The sequence below is a fragment of the Protobothrops mucrosquamatus genome, unplaced genomic scaffold (assembly GCF_001527695.2).
Source record: "Protobothrops mucrosquamatus isolate PMUCROS unplaced genomic scaffold, P.Mucros_1.0 scaffold3827, whole genome shotgun sequence".
In the NCBI taxonomy this organism is placed as follows: domain Eukaryota; kingdom Metazoa; phylum Chordata; class Lepidosauria; order Squamata; family Viperidae; genus Protobothrops; species Protobothrops mucrosquamatus.
In genome coordinates, this window is record NW_015389779.1 from 20,495 (window position 1) to 36,316 (window position 15,822).

Genomic DNA, 15,822 nt, shown 5'->3' on the forward strand with positions numbered 1-15,822 from the left:
ATAGAGCAGATAATTTGAGGATAAGATCAACATTATTTAACTGGCAATATGGGCATGAGTTACCAGATAATTTTGTTGCAAACTGACTAATAAGCAGAAGGAAAGCTTTTAAAGTAGGGATTTAAACTACTACATTTGTGGTTTTAGGTTTATAGTATCTGGAGTTCAATTGTAATTCAAGCAATAAAAGATAAAGAAATAAGAATCAGGAGATCCCCTCAATTTCATACAATAAAATTTGTTGGTTGTAACACAAAATCCTCATAACCTACCATAAATATTTGTGAGCAAGCTAAGAATTTTAGGGGCCAAAATACACCCCCAAAATAGGATTCAGCTTACCTGCAATTATATACAGTAATCCTGTATGTACATTCAATATGCATATGATATACATACACAATTAAAGGATTTTCCCCCTCAATATAAAATACAAATAGAAATAAAGACAATGGAAAAACATGAAAGGAAAGGAAATAGAGGAGATAAAGTGAGGGAAGGAAGAAAAAGACATTTAAAAAAGAAACAAAAAGCAATGATTTCTGAGTTTTTTCGGTGCAGTAAGATACATAATACAGTTATAGTATTTTTAGTTTTGCCAAATAATAACCACTAGCCATTTCTATAACAATAACCCACTTAATTGTCAAAACCCAAAGTCAAAATTTCATTTCCCCCCCCTCTTTCACACAGAAATTTCATAAGTGGATTCCAAATAACCATAAAATTATTTACCTTTTTGTCCCTAATTAATGCGGACACCTCTACCAGTTCCATCATCTTTTCAATCCATTCCTCCAAGGTGGGGATTAACACTTCTTTCCATTTCTGGGCATATAAAATTCTTGCAACTGAATATAACTCATACCGGTAATACTTTTTAAAATTACCTGTATATCCCATATATATTTGCATATAAGCCCATCTTCAAATAAGCAAAATGTCACATTTTTAACCAAAGTGCAATGAAAAATGTTGGTCAACTTATTGACGGGTGGTGCATTTTTCATGATATTTTGGTTAAAAATTCGAGGATCATCTTATCTACAGATGGGCTTATACACAAATATATACAGTACATAATAAAAATAAGTGAAGTCCTAGCGTGATAATAAAATCTTGATTGTAGGGATCTTTTCCTGGCAGATTTCAGATACAACAGACATCATGTTAGCTTTGGATTCAGAGTGCTGCCAAATAATGATCAAGGTCCAGTATTTTTGGAACAGTCTGGACCACTGATCTAATTTACATCTTTTGCATCAATTTGCATCATTCACTAATGAACAGATGACATAAATTATATAGATTAAGATTTAAGAGACATTCAGCTTTAGTAGACCCTCCTTCCCCTCCTCGTGAGATCCGCAAAGTTACGTTTTGTTGCAATTTTCTGTCACCAGATTAAAGAAGGTGACTCACTTCTTGTGACTCTTAGCTCAATTTCATTGCAGCTCTAGAGAATTTTTCCTCTGTATTCTTCTCCTCCTACTCTAACGCTGAGAATTTGTTGTATAGACAAGAAATCTCATGCTCTCATTATCGCCATGGACAAAACAAAGTTTTGAATAATTGTGTGTGGGGAAAACCCTAAGAAGGAGTTGCGTACAGTAACTTTGGACTAAACTGCTTGCTGTCTTCCCATCCGGGATGCTCACCTGAGATGCTGCCAACTGATTTGCAGAAACCTGCACTGGACAAGACTTGGCAGACCTGGGCGATCGGCTGCGGGACTGGTTCCAACTGCTGCATGAGAACGCCAAACAGAACAGCTCTGGAAATGTGGGCCCCAATCCTGTGAATGGTATGCAGAATGCGACTTTTTTCCCTTGGGTGCATGTACAGCAGAAGTGGGAAGCTCTCAGGCCACTAGTATTTTCCCAGCACCTCTGGATTGCTGCCAGAATTTGACAGCAAGTGGCTAAAAGTATGGGGTACAACTTGGTTGTTGAGTCTGGATTTCTGGGCAGCCTTAGGAATGAGCGCAGGGTACCTTCCAAGGAATAGTCCTTCCCCTTCCTATCCCATCCATGACTTCCCACCAGAAAACTGACCCAGAACAGGTTGAAAAATGCTGGCAATATCACTGCATCTCCAGATGTTCTCCTCTACTTGTTTCAAATTCACACTTTGAACACTACATCCAGTTTTGGTCACCATATTATAAAAAAGGTATTGAGATTGGTATTATATTATAAAAAACAGTATTGAGATTGGTATTATAGAAAAGGTATTGAGTGCAGAGAAGAGCAACGAAAATGATTAGGGGGCTGGAGAATAAAACATATGAAGAATGGTTGCAGGAATTGGGTATGTCTAGTATAGTGAAAAGAAGGACTAGGGGCGACATGATAGCAGTGTTCCAATATCTGAAGGGCTGCCACAAAGATGAGGGAGTCAAAACTATTTTCCAAAGCACCAGAAGGTAAGACAAGAAACAATAGATGGAAACTAATCAAGGAGAGAAGCAACTTAGAACTAAGGAGAAATTTCCTAACATGGAATGACTTGCCTTCAGAAGTTGTGGTTCTCCATCACTGGAGGTTTTTAAGATGAGACTGGACAGCTACTTGTCTGAAATGGTATAAGATCTCCTGCTTGATCAGGGGTTTGGACTAGAAGACCTCCAAGGTCCCTTCCAACTCTGTTATTCTGTTTTTCAAATTTTGGGAGACTCAGCTGTGCCCCCACCCCTTGATCCAGTGGAAATTGCCAACTCCTCATCCGGACAAACTGATTAACTTTGCTGTCAGATCAGAAAGTGAAGTCTGTCTTAAGCTGGATTCTTGTCATAGAAGGGGTCGCCGTTGCTTTATTGTCTGCAAAATTGCAGTGGCTTGGCACTGTTTTCTTCCACAAAGTATGAGAAAAAAAATTCAATTAAACTTTTATTTGCTTTTTTATGCCCCTTGCATAGCTTCCAGGAAGTACGTTTTATTTATTCTTATATTACTTATCAGTTACATTTATCACCTTTTCTCCAAAGGTTCAAGGTGGATCTCCATTTATTATATCCATCCACAGTCCTGTGGGATAGATGGGGTGAGAGAGGTGACTGGGCTGATGGATCTCCCATTCAATAACTCTTGTGGCCCAGTTCTTGGGATCCATCGGAATCAGTCACACGAATGCGAGTTGAATGTCTTATTTTGGGTAGCTGAAAAATCTTGCAGAAGAATGACCCTGCAAAAGAATGAAAACTGCGACTTGTTCTTGAGAATCCTTGTGATTACAAGTCATGCCCAAATAGGACTGAAAGAACAAGCCACTTTGTTCCCTGGTTGGGGGCTATCGATTCTGCCAGTTGCTAGGTGAGCACCAGACAGCATACATTCTTGTGTACTTGTTACAGAAATAAATAAATCTCCAGTCCCTGAGCAGAGTCAGCAGATTGATCCCAAGGTATTTGCAGACTACGAAGTGCCATCATTCAGGAAGAAGATCATTAGCTTAAATGTCACTGAATAGAAATGGCTTCCCTGGGGAGTGAGCTGGATGAAATCAAATCTACTGGTTGGGTTTCATGCAGATGCTCTTCTGCCATCCTTGCCAATGCAGTCAAAAGGGGTGGGGGCAAAAAAAAAATCATGATCATCATTGTGATGGTGTGATTGGAGTCCTGCCCCATTTTTATGGAGACCCCTGCAGCTTTGGTAAAGGGGCTGTGTTATCAGCGAACTTTTGCAGATGGGTGCATTAGCCATAATGACTTGCCATCAACGGTTGGGACATGGAGAGCAAACGGATCCATACAGAGAAATAAGGAGAGGAGGAGCAGGCATGGTCGACCAATTTCAATGCCCCTTGATCTCTCTTTTCTGCAGCATGTTTTCCTGGAGAGCACTATTTAGAACAGAGGCTAGGAGGTGATGGTTATGGTAGGAGGTCAACATTAGATCTCAACCTTTTTCAGCAATCTATGGCTCTTCTGCTACCAAAAATTGTATTTCTTTCGCTTCCAGCTTCAGAGAAAGACAGGCAATTGTCAATTTGGCCTACGGGCTCACAGTTGTGGGTCTCAGGCTTAAGTATGTATACTTAATTAATATATTCTCTTTGGAGTGCTTTCTGTCTCCAGTGCAAAATTTCACACTGCATAAAATTCCCTTTAAAGTCTCAAGTTTGAACCTTGCCACTCATTAGCAGCATCTGTCAATCTTTCCCCGGGACAATACTTTTCATTATGTATACTCTGTGTAACCTTTAGATAAATTAGCACTGCACTCAGAAAAGCTGAATCCTATGACTTGTGTAACTGATGCAAAGAAGTATGTTAGTGGAATAGATATTAGTTTCTTCTTGTAATTTGGATAATAGAATAGCACTGTTTACAGTTTTGCAGGAATTCTACTTCCTAAGTAAAGGACATTTTCTTTAGTGTTTTTTTTTTTAATTTGGCTTTAGAAAGTTGACTTTGGAAAGTACATCAAGGGTTGACTATTCAATTCTCTCTTTATCACCTGTAAGGGTGATGGTTGGAAATTGTAGTTCAGCAATACTTGGAGGGCCTCAGTTTCTCCATCCCACTGTAAAGAGATAGCATACTCCTTAAAAATAGCAGTAGGACCTATAGTTAAATACTGCAATGTATTTTTTCTTTCTAATAAAATGGTCCCATCAGTGTACTACTGAAAAATCCCTTTCTCAGTGTTCTCCACTCACACATGCACACGTACATACATTACACATCCCAATTTACTACTTGTTTTCCAATTTGCTCGTTACATTCTATAACTACTGGTCATGCTCATTCTTAATTTAGCTGTGTGTGTTTGTTGTGCCTTCAAGTCAGTGTTGAGTCCCGGCAGCTGCTGGGACAAGTCCTTGCAAAGAGAAGATGCCTCCTTTGTAAAGGACATTTGAAACTCCTATGAAGGTTGAGTGACTCATACATGCTGATTTCTCTCGTGATCCTGTTATGAATTGATAACTCTCTCTCTCTGCTTCTCTGTCTCTCTCTCTCTCTCTCTGCATCACTCTCTCTCTCTCTCTCTCTTGTCTCCTGCCTGAGCAGAGGATTGGACTAGAAAGAATACCTCCAAGCTCCCTTCCAAATCTGTTATTCTCCTATTCTGTAACTATCAATCATTTAGGTTAACTCTTAGAACAGGGGTCTTCAAACTTGGCCCCTTTTATGACTTGTGGACTTCAATTCCCAGAATTCCTCAGCCAGGCATGCCTGGCTGAGGGATTCTGGGAGTTGAAGTCCACAAGTCATAAAAGGCGCCAAGTTTGAAGACCCCTATCTTAGAAGGACTAATGAAAGTTAGGATTTTCCGGATGTGAAAATCTGCATCCCATTTCTGCAATCATGGGATATAGACTTCAAAATTCTGTGAAGGACAAATATATCCACTGCTGTTTCTGCCTCTGTGGTTATTTGAATTTTCATTTATTGCAGCACTGGACAAAAACCTGGTGGCCAGTTGCAAGGACTCCATTGGTTGGATGTTTTCCAAGTTGGACACCAACAGTGACCTTTTCCTGGACCAGGCAGAGTTGGCAGCTATCAACCTGGACAAGTATGAGATTTGCATCCGGCCTTTCTTCAATTCCTGCGACACCTACAAGGATGGCCGTGTCTCCACTGCAGAGTGGTGTCTCTGCTTCTGGAGAGAGAGTGCGTCACAAGACCTTCTTTCTTTTTTTCCTGCTAGGTCTCTTAAGTCTTTGTTATTACAGAGGGAAGGCTAAAGATTACAGTAGCTGCTTAGACAAACATAGATACTCTGATGATCTAGGTCAGTGATGGCGAACCTTTTAGAGACCGAGTGCCCAAACTGCAACCCAAAACCCACTTATGCATCGTCGGGTACCGGGTGGGTGTGGCCCTTTGGCTGGGCATGGCCCATTGGCTGGGCGTGGCTGTGGTGGTAATGGCAGACTGGGTGGGACTAAAAAGTTCAGTCAATCAATTCCAACTTTGCAAGATCTTTTTTCCCCGCGAGAAGTTGAAATTGACTGATTGATTGAACCTTTTTTTTTTTTGCACACGGCGGCGGAGGCCTAAAGCGAAAAGGTTTTATAAAACCCAGCTGAAGGCCTAGGACTGGGGCGACGGCGTGCGTGCCCACAGAGAGGGCTCTGAGTGCCGCCTCTGGCACCCGTGCCATAGATTCGCCACTACTGATCTAGGTGTACCTTGATGTACTAAGCAGATGGCTTGTTAAAGAGAGATCCATCCTAGAAGTAAGGAGGAATTTTCTGACAGCGAGAACAATTAATGGAATATCTTGCCAGCTGGAGTTGCGGGTGCTCCATCACTAGAGGTTTTCATAAAATAAACTGGACAACCATTTGACCAGGATAGTATAAGGTCTCCTGCTGTGAGCAGGGGGTTGTACTAGAAGACCTCTGAGGTCCCTTCCAGCCCTATGATTCTACGTTCTATATATCTAGGTGTACATTGATGGCACCACCACTCTTGCTATCCAGGGAATAAAGCAAAGGCCTGGTGGGTTGATGTGTATATTAGAGCTTGGGCTCTGTTTCAAACAAAGTAATAAAATACTGAAAAGCCAGTGGTGGGATTCAAATATGTGAACAACCGATTCTCTGTGTGGATGCTGCTTCCGGAGGTCCGTTCTGGGCCTGGGCAACAAAAAAATTAGCTACCAGTTCTGCCAAAGTGGTGCAAACTGGCTGAATCCCACCACTGCTAAAAGCTATATAATGCATTTTCCTAAATTCATAGTTCTATTTGCATTTATTATTATTACAGTCATCTTTACAGTAAGCTGGTAGAACAGGTGAATGCTCTAGATTGAGGGCGAATTGAGGGAAAAGAACTTGCTTCCTTTAATATGCTCAGGAGATCACGTTGAGCTGATTTGGCACTGATGAATTCTGCTTTGACTGTTACAGAGCCTCCATGTCTTACGGAGCTGGAGAGGATTCAGATCCAGGAAGCTTCAAAAAAGAAACCTGGTGAGTTGCTGAGGTAAAAGTAGAAAAGAAAATGGTTTTAGAGACCTGTAGAAGAGACCTGTAGAAGATGGTAAAAGATCTTGTTTGATTATAACATTTCTAAGAGGCAGTAGATGTCTTAGTGATATAATTTGGGTCTATATTAAGGATCTTGGATTATTTAAATGTGTGTGTGTGTGTGTGTGTATAAAATTATTCAGATTTATCACATATATTTTTCAGTTTTTAAAATATTATCATAAATCTTGCTCTTTTTATGGGAATAATATATAACATATTTTCTGAGAATGATATAACCTGGCTATATATTAAGAACCTTGGTTATTTCAGTTATTTGTTTGCTATCCCACATTTATTATTTCTATCTACTTTATAACTCAAGGCAGCAAACATATCCAACACACCTTCCTCCTCCTATTTTCCCCAGAACAACAGCCCTGTGAGGTGGGTTGGGCTGAGAGAAAGTGGCGGGCCCAAGGTCATCTAGTTGGCTTTCATGGCTAAGGTGGGACTAGAACTCACAGTCTTCCACTTTCTAGCCCAGTGCCTTAATCAAACTAGACCAAACTGGCTTTCTGTATATTATTCAGATATATCACATACATTTTCTTTTCAATTTTTAAAATAATCTTCATGACCACTCATGGGTCTTGTCTATTCATGCTGTTTTTATGGGAATAATGAAAGTAGCCTCAAACCAGAAGCTTCATCTCATGTACATTACCTCAGTGAGGTGGAATGTATGTCTGAACACCAGAAGATTGTTTGAATCATTCTGCTTCCCTTTGAGCCCCAGGGATACCACCGTCCAGCCCTATCATTATATTGTAGACCAGGGGTCTTCAAACTTGGCCCTTTTATGACTTGTGGACTTCAACTCCCAGAATTCCTCAGCCAGGCACACTGGCTGAGGAATTCTGGGAGTTGAAGTCCACAAGTCATAAAAGGGCCAAGTTTGAAGACCCCTGTTGTAGACTAAGGCTGGAAGCAGGGATCATGAGTTAGAAGAAGAGCCATGGGTGATAGACAACCCATCTTTTGCTTCCAAGACTAGTTTACTTCCTTCACCTATGGTGCAAGATACAGAATTTGAACTGGGGATATCTAGACTCACGATCACTTGAGAGCCAAGGCTTTCCTTCACATTTTCTTTCAAGATTTTCCCAAGCAAGTTGAACTATATAACCCATGGTGACCTTTTTCAGGATGAGCTGCTTTGCTTCCGACTTTTAGCTTAAAAGCAAATTCTTCCCAAAGCATAGGAGCATTGATGTGGAATTCGACCCTGAGCCATGGTTTCTCTCTGTCCTACCAACAGATATTCCAATTCCCTGCACCATTTCACAAAAAGCTTATCTCAACCGTCTATTGCAGGTTGTCCAGTTTTAAATAAACTCGCTTAGAAATGCACATGAATGGAGCAGCTATTTTTAAGAGAGCTCAAAATGGTTTGGGAAAGGCTTCATTGCTTGAGCTTACAGACCCAGTTGTATGTCTCTGTCAATTCTGTTTGGGTAATTCTGATGAAATAATAGCCAAACTTATCAAACTCTTTCACCAGAGGCCAAGAAAAATAAGCTGAGGGCATCCATCTGTGGCAATTGATGAATTCAAGCTGCCTTCAATGCATTGTCTGTCTCCAGTCTATGTGAATTCAGGCTTTGGAGGCAAACAAATGTGTGCTTGATTTCAAGAGGATAGAAGATACTTTGACAAAGGCCTGTTTCCCGTAGTATCTGTACTTCACTTTAAATGATCTTTGCTCATGGTTTTGTTTAATGCTTGCAAATTTCAGTGCTGTAGTTGTATAAAAATCTGGCAATCAAAGTTGTGGTTGTTATCTCCTACTAAGTAAAACATTTATCTTACCCCTGCCCATAAACTCATCATTTCTTGAGAAGTGATGACCAGCGCTTAAATTTATTTACCGTATTATTATACCTCCATATTCCCCAACGGTTCAAGAATCGTTATGGAAGTACGACATGGAGTTCCTGGAATTTAAAGATGTTTAAGAGTTGTGTGAAGCCATATTTTCTGTGACTAGAGAACACTCCAGTGCTGAGCATGCTGACATTCATCAGAAGAGCCTGGCAGATGTAATGGATCCCCCAGGCCTGATCCATTGTGTGGGTGATGACTGGTGGAGAAACTCCACATAATAAGCCATCGGAGTGAGAAAAAGACTTAGTGATTTGGAATGGTTTTACTCCTGCTAATGTAATGCCTCATTTGCTTGTTGACAATTAGAACCTAAATCACATAATTATGCATTGAAGTGGTGCATGCTTTCAAAAACAGTACCTTGTAGAATATAGCCATTTTTTAAAAAAAAACAAAAAAAAACACACAACAAACATAGAGATGTAATTGTGGCTAATTTAGCTCTGATGATTGAGCTTTTTTTTTCTTGTGTAAGTATTTTTTTTCCTTTACATTTCTAGGGGGGGGAGATGGACTCTAGTTCAGTGGTAGTGTACAACAAACATCAGATCCCCAGGGAGATCCCAGTTCTCCTTCCTGAAAATAAAAATAATTGTTGCTGTAGCTCAAGTAACCTGCATGCGCCAGTCTTTCCATCCCCACTTTCTCTATTTTAAGGTGACCAAAGATTGTGTGCACTTTTGTCTATCTGGAAACACAAAGTTGAGCTGAAGGATATCAAACCATAATCCAGCTGGAATTCTCCCTCAGAGAGTGCAAAAGAATCCCTCGCATAGGGACCCAGACCCAGCTATTTCAAGTCCTAAGAGTAAGAAAAATCACATTGCTGGATCCAATCTGGGTCAGTCACTGGGTTCAGAGCTTTAGTTTTCCGAGTTTTTGGATTCGTGCTGGAACTTCTCTCTACTGGAACGTGTGCTTTGGGCTATTCTATGTGTAGTATTTACGTGGCGTCTGATTCAGTATAGCTTCACCAGACACCACATAAATACAATGCACAGAATAGCCCAAAGCGCACATCCCAATAGAGAGAGGTTCCCTAAGAATGAGCTCTAGCACAAATCCGAAAACTCAGAAAACTAAAACTCTGAACCCAGGGATTGACCCAGATTGGATCCCGCAATGTCCTGGGACACATATATTTGCCTTTATTTGTGACAAATCACACTGTCTGTCCCGTAACATGAGTAAACCCATTTGCAAATTTACCTTTTAAGCACACACTCTTTATGTATTTCTCTTATCATTTGCAAAAAAAAAAAACCCTGCCCCACACTGTGTATTTCCTCATTGCATCCTGCCCATATGCCCCCTCCATCGCAAGAAGCGGTTCTAAGCGGCTCACGCTTTAGGATGAAAAACAGCAAAATAAGCAGATGAGACGACGACGGAGAGAATTGAATGCATCCGAGAAGGACAAGCTAAACTCACTGACAGGCGTAAGGCAGAACGCCTCTGCCAGAGGATAGATCGCACTCGCCCGGTTCCAGGGGCTGCTAGGAAAGGCACGTTCATAAAAAGCACAACAGGGTCAAGGTCATCCCTTTGGTGTAATAGTTAGGGGCGCTGAACTTGAAACTGGGATTTCCTGCATTGCAGTTCAGTCCAATCTCCCTGACAGAGCTGTTGCTGGGGGAATAAAATGAGCAGAGACCATCGTGTAGACTACCTTGCACTCCCAGATGAAAGGCAGGCTATAATTGCAATAATAAAAGCTTCTGGCTGGCAAGGATGATAAAAGGAGAGCGAGTGAGTGAGCCTGCAATTTGGCAGCCGGAGGCTTTTCCCGGTTGCTCTAATGGCGGCAGCTACCAGGGCTGGTGTGGAGAAAGGGGGGGAGAGACAGGAACAACAGTGCACCACAATGGGCAATGAGGGGCTGTGGGGAAGAAGAAGGGAAGAGTTATGGGGAGAAGCAACAAAACTCATTTCACTCTCCAAGGCACACAGAAAGGGAAGAGTGGCAGGCAGCCACTCTCCTCCCTAATAACCCAGAGGAGAACAAAGCCAGCCAAGCTTTGCATGTCCTCACCCTTCCTGTTGAAAAGGAAAGGAAAGGGCACCATTCTTGACAATGTCAAGCCTTTGCTATGGGAAAGAATTGCGGGGATCTGCCAGCCTTATAAGCTCTTCCAGTCGACCCTGGGCTTGGTTTAAAACAGAACATGCACTAGCCATGTGCATTTGTCTGGTTGGGTGCAAAAAAGGCAGCGCTGTGACTTGGAGGGAGGGGGAACTGTCAAGCCGTAAAGGTCTCTTTCTCCTTTAAGGACCCCTGAAAAGCATGGCGAGTCAGATGTAACCCGGGGCAGGGCAAGATTTCCTGCCAGTCACAAAACTGATATTTTGCAGCTTTTGCAGAGCTTTATCAGGATAGGCAAGTAAATGCCCCTGTCCCCCCCCCCCAACGTTAGTCTGGAAATATATCTGCACAATTTCCGAATGAGAACACAGAGGTCTGGAGCTGCATTCAGACAATCCAGGAGCGGCGGAGGTGTGCTAAGTCCTCAGTGCCTGTTTTACTTAGCACAAGGAGGCCGTTTTTCTTCCCCCCAGGAGTCTTCATCCCGAGCTGTGATGAGGATGGATACTACCGGAAGATGCAGTGTGACTCCAGCAGTGGAGAATGCTGGTGCGTTGATCATCTCGGCACGGAGCTGACAGGAACACGGATGCATGGGAATCCAGACTGTGGTAAGAAAAGGGGAGGGGGAGAAGATTTGGGGCAAGAGGAAGCTTTGGGAGTAGACATTACATGTGAAGTAGCAAAAGAACCATCTTCACCTCAAACTCTTGGTCATTACAGGCAGTCCTCAACTCACAACCACTCATTTAATGATGATTCGAAGTTACGACATCACTGAAAAAAGTGACTTACAGCTGATTTCCATACTTAACGACCGTTGCAGCGCCCCCATGGTCACATGATCAAAATTTGGATGCTTGGCAACGGGGATGTATTTATGATGGTTGCAGTATCCCGGGGTCATGTGATCACCTTTTGCAACCTTCTGACCAGCAAAGTCAGTGGGGAAGCCAGATTCATTTAATGGCCGTACGATGCATTTAACAACTGCAGTGATTCAAATTAACGACTGCAGCAAGAAAGGTTATAAAATGGGGCAAAACTCACTTAACTGTCTGGCTTAGCCATAGAAATTTTGGGCCCAATTGTGGTCGTTAAGTCCAGGGCTACCTGTACATTGACACAACTACAAGGTTTTCTTGGCAATAGTGCCAATTGTTTGCTGTTGCCTTCTTCCATGGGGTTGTGTGACTTCACCCTGTAATCTGCACTTTTTGGGGTTCATGGGGAGCTCCCTGCTAGCCCCAGCACCAAGGCAAAGTGCTGTCAGCCTGTGGATGTGCATCTTGATGTCATCCCACAAAAGGCACAGTCAAGCAAATCTTTGTCTCATTTCTCTTAAAATTTCTTTACTGACTTGCTTATTTACAGGTAGTCCTCGACTTACAACAGTTCGTTTAGTTCAAAGTTACAACGGCACTGAAAAACGTGACCGTTATGACCGTTTTTCACAGTTACGACCTTTGCAGCATCCCCATGGTCCTGTGTTCAAAATTCGGATGCTTGGCACCTGGCTCATATTTATGACGGCTGCTGTATCCCGAAGTCATGTGATCCTCTTTTACGACTTTCTGACCAGCAAAGTCAATGGGGGAGCCATGTTCGCTTAACAACCGGGTTGCTAACTTAACAATTGCAGTGATTCACTTAACAACAGTGGCAAGAAAGGTTGTAAAACAGGGGAAAACTCACTTAACAAGTGTCTCACTTAACAACAGAAATTTTGGGCTCGATTGTGGCCGTAAGTCAAGGGACTATCAGTACTTTATCAAATCAGCCGAATTTGTGCTTGAAAGGTGCTTTTTTTGGGATACCTAAATGTCATCACACAAGGAAGACTAATTCTATCTGACTGCATTTCTAATCTGTGTGATCCATTTGGTTCAAGTTCCTTCAGCAGTCCCAACCGCCCTCCAGGTAGCAGTCATTTTGCAAGCATCCCAGAACTGCTCCGTCCCACATCTTACCTGAAGGATGTCCATAATGAACCCATCCAAGTTTTTTGGGCATCCCACTTGAGCAGGGCTTTTCAACCAGTGGTACGGGTACCACCTGTGGTACATTGGCACCTGGCAGGTGGTACGCGACCATCCTAGAAAAGTGCTAGTGGGGGAGGGGAATGAGCTGAACCGGTAGCAGCACCGCACAAGCCTGAGTGAGAGATGGCTGGAGCTGCAGGGCTGTCAGGGCTCAGCGGAAGCACCAGGATCAGTGCCGCTTTCCAGCTGATCGGCGCTTCTTCGGGGCTGTCAGAGCTCAGTGGAAGTGCCAGGATCAGCGCCAGGATCCAGCTGGAGCTCGGCACTGATCCTGGTGCTTCTCCTGAGCCTGAAGAAGCACCAATCAGCACCAAGCTGGAATGTTGCAGCATCTCCAGGCTCTTGTGATTCACATTCAGATGCTTGGCAACTGATTCATATTTATGACGGTCACAGTGTCCCAGGATCATGTGAAGTGACCAAAACCTGCTGCAACCACCCATCAGATGGGGGGAATAAAAACCAAACACCCCCCCACCCCACTCCCGCTGCCAATCGTCAACAGAAATGCTCACAACAATGAAAACCTCAGACAGGAGGAAGAACGCCACCGGGTGGGCAGGCAGGTGTCTTGCTCGGCTGTGGCTTGGGGGGCACTTTTTTCAGTGCCATTGTAACTTCGAACAGTCATTAAACGAACTGTTGTAAGTCAAGGACTACCTGTACTTTATCACTTGTTTCCTTTTTTTTTTTGGTCATCAAGTTTCTGACACCTTGCTAGGCGACTGGTGGTACTCGGATGTTGCCATATCCTAAAAGTGGTACACTGGGTGAAAAGGTTGAAAAGCCTTGCACTTGAGGATTTATGAGAGAGTTGTGCTTCAGTAGGTATTCCACAGTGGGATAAGGAGATCATTGGGTGCAGGATGAACATGGGCTCCCCACTTAGACGTATGTAGACTAAGGTAGATACATAGACAGTATTTTCCCCCTTGTGGGAGGAAAAAAGGAGAAGTTTAATGACTGCTCCTTGTTTTCTTCTGTATGAAGAAATGCATGACTCTATGGCAGGAGCTGGGAAAGGGTGGATTTCCTTCCCCTTTAGGGGAAGCATGTAGCATTTCCAGACTTGGGAGTACCTCTGATTCTCTGTTCCCTTTTAAATGTAAATAGGAGGATCTGGCAAATTAAGATATTTTTTGCTACTCTGCATTTTGTGTCTTGCTTACTGTTAGTAATATACCGTTCCTTTGCAGAAGGTACTATGGAGACTTCGAGTATCTTCTCCAATTCATCTAAGTGTAGGTTAAAGCGATTTACACTTCCCTGCAAGCAATGATTATTAATGGGGACTTAACTAAACCATGTAAAATTAAAAAAGGCACAAGGCAAGGATGCCCCTTATCTCCCCTGGAAGTTTTGAATAGGGATATTAGGCAAGATGAGAAAATAACAGGTATAAATAGGGCCACTCTTCAGCATCTTGGGATTCATACTTAAAAGAATTCTACCTGTGATGGTTAATGACTGAATTAAAGGTTTGATTTTATTCGAATTTTTCTGCACACTTGGCTTGGGGCAAGGGCGACGTTATTGCCATTATCCCATATTAATATCCGATGGATTTTGAAATAACAGAAGAGCTCTCCGTGGTTCAATTTTTGAAAGAATTTGCATTTTAAAGCAGCTGCTGCAATCTTTCAAACTAATACCAAAGAATGTAAAATCTCTTTCTTGCCAAACCTAGAATTAGTCAGGGGTAGTCAACTTTGGCTCTTTTATGACTTGTGGACTTCAACTCCCAGAATTCCTGAGCCAGCCATGCTGAGGGGAAAGGGAGAGGTTTCCAAGCTAAGCCATGCTGGCTCAGGAATTCTGGGAGTTGAAGTCCACGAGTCATAAAAGAGCCAAGGTTGACTACCCCTGCATTAGGTGAAGGGTTGTTGGTTCTTCCTGAAGTTGAGTTTCTTCTTGCAGATGTTTCTGCAAGAAACCCAGCAAATCTTCCTTAAGCTACATATATTCCCCACTATTGAAGGATTAGGAAATGTCCCCCCCCCCTACTTCATTTCTCTTGCTCTTGTTTCTATAGATGACATTGTTGGATTCTCAGGGGACTTTGGGAGTGGTGTCGGATGGGAAGATGAGGAAGAGAAGGAGACAGAGGAAGCCGGCGAGGAAGCTGAAGAAGAAGAAGGAGAAGCAGATGATGGAGGCTATATTTGGTAGATGTCACCAAGGGGCACTGTTTGGCCAGGATGCAGGCTGTAGGCTGGGAGGTAGCAGTCAAAACTGAATGGAGAGGAACAACTGAACAAGATGATCAGGAAACACAGTTGAATGTAACTAACTATGGCAGAATGTGCGAGTGCGTGTATGTGTGAATGTAGGTACACTTGCCTGGGTGGGTCCATTCTCTTCATGTGGCTGTGGAGATTATCTCTTTCTTCCCAGCTTAACAGAGATCAAAGCTATAGCCGAGCAAAAGGGGTGGGGGGAAGTACTCTGCACTGTAGGTTCCAGAGAATCTTTTGTTAATATTAAATTTAAAAATAAATTAATGATCAGTGACACATTTCAGTTCCTAACCACGCTCAAAAGATGCCTCCTTCATCGCTCTGGCTATGGTGCCCAGCAATATCCTGCAGTATATGTCCTGTCCAAATGCTTGTCAAGCAATCTGCCAATCATTTGTGAGTCTTCATTGCAGTAGATCACCAGAATTTGCCTAACAGGTCAGAAATCGGGAACAATCCACTCTCCTGTGACTAGACATTTAAATCTAGGACCGTATTGAAGAGGGACAGCTAATGTATCGCTAATTACAAATATAGTTCCACAAAAGTCATTTCTAGATAGGTTTCCAAAATCTTGGACAGGTTCCCC

At 42.6% G+C, this 15,822-nt stretch overlaps 1 protein-coding gene across 1 annotated transcript in view; it reads left to right on the forward strand.

The window, feature by feature from the left end:
* Positions 1-15,351, forward strand: part of SPOCK2 (SPARC (osteonectin), cwcv and kazal like domains proteoglycan 2) — a 33,899-nt gene extending 18,548 nt beyond the window's left edge. The window contains exons 6-10 of the mRNA XM_015827640.1: positions 1,685-1,804; positions 5,402-5,620; positions 6,865-6,927; positions 11,428-11,565; positions 15,029-15,351. Of these exons, the coding sequence (XP_015683126.1) occupies positions 1,685-1,804; positions 5,402-5,620; positions 6,865-6,927; positions 11,428-11,565; positions 15,029-15,165 (677 nt within the window). The 3' untranslated portion in view covers positions 15,166-15,351. The remainder of the gene's footprint in view (positions 1-1,684; positions 1,805-5,401; positions 5,621-6,864; positions 6,928-11,427; positions 11,566-15,028) is intronic.
* Positions 15,352-15,822: the final 471 nt, after the last annotated feature.